Source organism: Somniosus microcephalus, chromosome 7 (assembly GCF_052327205.1).
Source record: "Somniosus microcephalus isolate GS21.2 chromosome 7, FLI_Smic_1.0, whole genome shotgun sequence".
Taxonomy (NCBI): Eukaryota; Metazoa; Chordata; class Chondrichthyes; order Squaliformes; family Somniosidae; genus Somniosus; species Somniosus microcephalus.
Genome location: NC_140993.1, coordinates 132,784,674 through 132,790,673, shown reverse-complemented (window position 1 = coordinate 132,790,673; position 6,000 = coordinate 132,784,674). Strand labels below are relative to the sequence as shown.

Below are 6,000 nucleotides of genomic sequence, written 5' to 3'. Positions count from 1 at the left end.
AGATGCAGGAACCCTCAACATTCAAGAAGCATTTAGATGAGCATTGAAATGCCTTAGCATACAAGGCTACGGACCAAGTGCTAGAAAATGGGATTAGAATAGACAGGGCTTGATGGCTGGCGCAGGCACGATGGGCTGAAGGGCCTCTTTCTGTGCTGTATAACTCTGGCACTATGACTGTCGGAAAGTTGCAGGAACATTGACATCCTTGAACTTTCAAATGTTTACTGTGTGCCTCTCAAATTCACATTGTACCGTAGAAGTGGTTTTAAAATACTGTTTTGAATCTGTTAGCCTGTTAAGTCATGCGCTTTACAGTATTATAGTGGAAAATGTTGACATTTCTTATGACTTTTGATTTAAAATTACAATTGTAAGACAAAATTATTAATTGTGAGTAGGTACAGACTGTTATATAACATAACTGGATTTATTTGGCTAAGAAAGAGGATGTCAACTGAAGGTATAGGAGTGCAGTATTTCATGAATGGTTAGCCTCCACATTTTTGGTCCTAAGAAATCTAGTTATAATCCCACTATGTACTAATTAATATTGTCTGCTGTAAGATTTGTGATTACTTGTTTTAAGCTTAATAACTAACTTTTCTCTAAGCTGTATTTTTTTTTTTTAACTTGATGAGATCATAACATCTATTTGCTTCTGTTCTTGCAGTTGGCCAAGAATTCTGTTTTAGTCTTAAGAGAATACTGCTATACCTGTCGTAATGATCCCCAAACTCTCTCTCTACTGATGTTTGATGATGTTTGTTTGGTATGGCTACTGCTGATGAATCCTATGTGGATGGACAAAGTGGGAGTTTTGTGTCCTACATGATTGGCATAGTGGAAAAATGGACTGGCTTGGAAATCCTGGAAGGCTCCCTGAATTACCTGGACTACCTCCTGTGGGTCTTCACCCCCCTCATCATCGTCTTCATTCTGCCATTGTTTCTTATTCTGTTCCTGTACCTTTCCATTCTTTTTCTGCACGTGTACAAAAGAAAAAGAGAGCTGAAAGAGGCTTATTCGAATAATGTTTGGGATGGCGCTAGGAAGACTTTGGCAACTCTGTGGGATGGACATGCAACTATATGGCATGGTAAGCGGTTTTCGTTTTTAATATTTGCATGTTGCTATCCTAACTCAAATTTTGTTTGTGGTAGAAACACTTTATAAGGTGTGATGTGATCTTGTACTTATGGAATGTGAGCAGTTGATTATAATCTGGAAAACTTATTTTATATGCGATGAGATGATTCTGAAGTTATGATAGGCTAGTTTGTGTTCAGTAAAATATCTTCTATTAATCTTGAAATATACATGGCCACATTAGGTGTGAATATCTTAAGAGTGCAGAACAGAAGAATATAACAATGTTTGGCAACTAGAAAAGCTTTTGCCTAACAAGGCCGACTTTCTGATCTCATTGCCACTTACCTGTCTTCTTGCCATGTTCCTCTTGAAATCATTTACACTGTTTCTTTAAATTACCTGCCTTGGTATTTTATTCCAGAAAGCCAATTACACTTTTTATTTTTAAAATAAACCTTCTGAATTTCTTAACTTTCAATTTTCATCCAGTGTTTGAACTTCTTTGCCTGCATCACCCTTATCAGTCCCCTTTGTATTTCAAAAACGTCGATTGGGTCAACTGGAAGTCCCCTCTTTTTCAAAGGAAAATAAATGACTTGCGTAATGTTTCCTCATTGATTGCTGATGCCTATAATCATCATTGATATAATATCCCTCTAATGATTAGGTGACACGAGGTATCCACAGTCGTCCAGATGGAATCTGATCAATTCTTTATATTCAACAATACAACTTCTTTTGATTTGTACTCTAGCCCTCTGTTAATGCAACCCAATGCCTTATTTTGTTTTTTAATCTGCAGCTAAACACTAGGCTGACAGTTTCACAGAATAACCCACAATAACCCAGAAGCTTTTCTTGATCAGGTCTGTGCAACTCTTCCATTTAACACATGGTGTGGAGATGCCGGAGTTGGACTGGGGTGGACAAATGTAAGAAGTCACACAACACCAGGTTATAGTCCAACAGCTTTATTTGAAGTCACAAGCTTTCGGAGCGCTGCTCCTTCGTCAGGTGAAGTGGAGAGATGCATAAAGACACAGCTTATATAGTCAGAGAATAATGTCAGATGTTTACAGGTAATCTTTCTAACTGCCATTTATCACACCTCGGCAGAGAGATAATCACAGCAATCAAAGGTGTGAATGGTGTCCAAACAGGTCAGTCAGGAAAACATTACATCAATGAGGTGGGGTCACAAGGGGTCAAATGTTGCAGATGCTGGGGTCTGTGTGAAGAACAAAAAAACAGACAAAAAACATTTTTTTTGCTGGAAATCACAGCAGGTCCGGCCGCATCTGTGTAGAGAGAACAAGCCAACAACGACTCGAGTCTGGATGACCCTACGTCAGGTGGGGTTACATGTAGCGTGACATGACCCCAAGATCCCGGTTCAGGCCGTCCTCATGGGTGCGGAACTTGGCTATCAGTTTCTGCTCGACGATTTTGCGTTGTGTCTCGAAGGCCGCCTTGGAGAATGCTTACCCGAAATGCAAACTTGGAGGTGCATTCTTCTTCGGGTAAGCATTCTCCAAGGCGGCCTTCGAGACACACGACAACGCAAAATCGTCGAGCAGAAACTGATAGCCAAGTTCCGCACCCATGAGGACGGCCTGAACCGGGATCTTGGGTTCATGTCACGCTACATGTAACCCCACCTGATGTAAGGTCATCCAGACTCGAGTCGTTGTTGGCTTGTTCTCTCTACACAGATGCGGCCGGACCTGCTGTGATTTCCAGCAAAAAAAATGTTTTTTGTCTTTTTTTGTTCTTCACACAGACCCCAGCATCTGCAACATTTGACCCCTTGTGACCCCACCTCATTGTTCTTTGATGTAATGTTTTCCTGACTGACCTGTTTGGACACCATTCACACCTTTGATTGCTGTGATTATCTCTCTGCTGAGGTGTGATAAATGGCAGTTAGAAAGATTACCTGTAAACATCTGACATTATTCTCTGACTATATAAGCTGTGTCTTTATGCATCTCTCCACTTCACCTGACGAAGGAGCAGCGCTCCGAAAGCTTGTGACTTCAAATAAAGCTGTTGGACTATAACCTGGTGTTGTGTGACTTCTTACATTTAACACATGTTCCTTATTCTTTCTTGAATGTTAACAATTACCCAAATTGAATCATCTCTGTGACCTACTGGGCCAATTATTAAAAAATCCCAATCCTTCTGAATTTGGTTGTATTTTTTAAATATTTACACTGTGTACTTTTTTGCTATAATTGGCAAACTTGGAGGTGCATACATCTATCACTAAAAACACAAGCAGTCCCAGAACTGAACCATGAAGTGCTCTACTATAACCTCTTTGCAGCTTTAAAAGTTTCCTGTTTTTAAGCCAATTATCTATCGATGCCATATTTTAACTACTGTTCCAGAACGCCTTGTGCTGCTTTGTCGAAGATGCTTCTTTTGAATGAAATGTTAAACTCGAGGCCCTGTCTGTCAGGCGGATCCTATGGCGCTATTCAAAGAAGAACAATGAGTTCTCCCAGTGTCCTGGCCAATATTCATCCGTAAAGCAGCACCATCAAAAGAGATTAATCCTTTATCTCATTTTATGTTTTAAGATAGTGTGTGCAAATTGGCTGCTACTTTTACTTACAAACAACAGTGACTACAGTGCAAGAGCACAATTATTTTTCTTAACTAGTCTTTAATCATTGATGTGAAGCATTGTCAAAAGCTTTCTGAAAGTTTAATATATATCAAATGCAGTTCCTTTGTATATCATGCAAGTGAAAAACATCAACAAGCTGGTTAAATATCACCTCACTGCCTGTAAATATGCTGATTATTCTTCAGCTCGGAGACTGAATCCACGAGAGGTCTGTTTTCCCACGAGCATAAGTGTAATTTGGGAATTGTGTCAAATGTGTACGGTGACGTGCTGTTCAACATTAATTTTGGGACTAGTTCAGTCTACTTAATTGTTTCATGATGACTTATTAGCATTAGTAAGAATTAAAACCGTGCCTAGAGTATTTTTATGTAACAGGTACATTAAGTGAAGAATTGACTTCCAAACATCTCATTGTAGGTACAGTAATAGCAAATATGGCTGTGATTAGCTGACCTAATGTCTACAGATAAACAACTTGTATTTATATTGTGCCTCAAAACATAGGAACATTTCAAGGTGCTTTACAAACAGGTATAAGAAAAATGCATGCCAGGCTGGAAGGGAGAAATTGGTGACTTGAAAGCTTGACCAAAGAGGTGGGTCCTGGGGAAGTTTTTAAAGGTGGAGAGGCAGAGAGGTTTCAGTAGGCAGTTACAAAGAATAGGGTCAAGGCAGCTGAAAGCTCTGTCAGTCGTGGGGCAAATTAGAGGGGCGGGGGTGATGCTACAGTGCGCAAAGTGCGAATGAAGGGATATGGGTCTTGAGGAAATTGCAGATATAGGGTGGAGTAAGGACATGGGGGAATTTATAAAGAGGGTAAGGATTTTAAGTGTGATTGGGGGGGGGAATGGTAGGGAGCCACTGTAGGTCAGCAAGGATGAGAAAGTGGGACTTGGTATGGTGCAGTCTATGTGCAGGATTTTAAATGTGATTGGGGGGTGGTGGGTGGTGGTAGGGATCCACTGTAGGTCAGCAAGGATGAGAAAGTGGGACTTGGTATGGCGCAGTCTATGTGCAGCAGAGTTTTGGACAAGTTGGAGTTTATGGAGGGTGAATGATAAGAGACCAGCAAAGACAACATTGGAGAAATCAAGTCTGGATGTGAAAAAGGCATGTATAAGGGATTCAGCAGCAGAGGGGCTGAGGGAAGGACGGAAATGAGCAGTGTTATGGAGATGGAAGTAAGCATTCTTAATACAGGGTTTAAAGCTCCGCTCAGCACAGGAGACTAATTACAGAAAGTTTGGTTCATCCCGAGAAAGTGACTAGGTAGGGGGACGGAATCAGAGGTAATGAAGTGGAGTTTGTGGTGGTGTCTGAAGATAGTGGTGTGGGTTTCTCTGATGTTTAGCTGGAGAAAGTTGTTACTCATCCATGACTTAATGTTGGAAAGATGTTCTGATAGCTTGGAGACAGTCAAGGGTCAAGAGAAGTGGAGGGAAGGTAGAGCTGGGTCCATCCATCCATTGGGTTCTGCGTGGCCCTAACTCGAGTCTCGCATACGAGATTCTTGAGCCACTTACCAGAGAAACGTAGTTGAGTGGGCTTTCCATTCCTATCTTCGGAAAACCTTCTAGTGCGCTGCAACCAAGGCTAAAGATCACCACCTAACTTTTACAATTGTGAAGGGGAGCCAGCCGCATCCATTGGACGCAGGTAACCTTGCTGGACATCAATCCAGCATTCAGAGTTAATGTTCAGTCCTCTGCTTGCTGGGGCTGTCTAGATTGGGACCGGGACCTGAACCCAACCCTTCTGACTCAGGCAGGAATACTACCACTAAGCCAGTGGTCACTCCTTCCGAGCACTAGAACCATATTGTATGTCAGCCCAGTATTTAGAGACCACATTCTAGTCTTCACTTGCAGGGGTTATCTGAAGTGGGGCTCGGACACTTCACCTTCTGACTCACAGGCAGGAATGCTGCCATTATGCCAAAAATTCACTCCTATAGCTAGATAAGGGGGAACCAGTGGATGGGGTGTATTTGGATTTTCAGAAGGCATTTGATAAGGTGCCACGCAAGAGGTTATTAAACAAAATTAGAGCTCATGGGATTGGGATTGTTTAATGGACAGAAAACAGAGAGTAGGAATAAAAGGTCATTTTCAGGTTGGCAGGCAGTAACTTTTGGGGTAAGGCAAGGATCAGTGCTTGGGCCGCAGCTATTCACAATCTATATCAATGATTTGGATGAGGGGACCAAATGTAATATATCCAAATTTGCTGCTGATACAAAGCTGGGTGGGAATGTAAGTTGTGAGGAGGAT

General features: G+C 41.5%; 1 protein-coding gene across 2 annotated transcripts in view; it reads left to right on the top strand.

The window, feature by feature from the left end:
- Positions 1-649: 649 nt before the first annotated feature.
- The window catches only part of tmem68 (transmembrane protein 68), a 62,208-nt gene continuing 56,857 nt past the window's right edge, over positions 650-6,000 (top strand). For both annotated transcript variants that reach the window (XM_085992959.1, XM_085992958.1), the window contains exon 1: positions 650-1,099. In XM_085992959.1, coding sequence (XP_085849085.1) covers positions 775-1,099 — 325 coding nt within the window. In that variant the 5' untranslated portion in view covers positions 650-774. The remainder of the gene's footprint in view (positions 1,100-6,000) is intronic.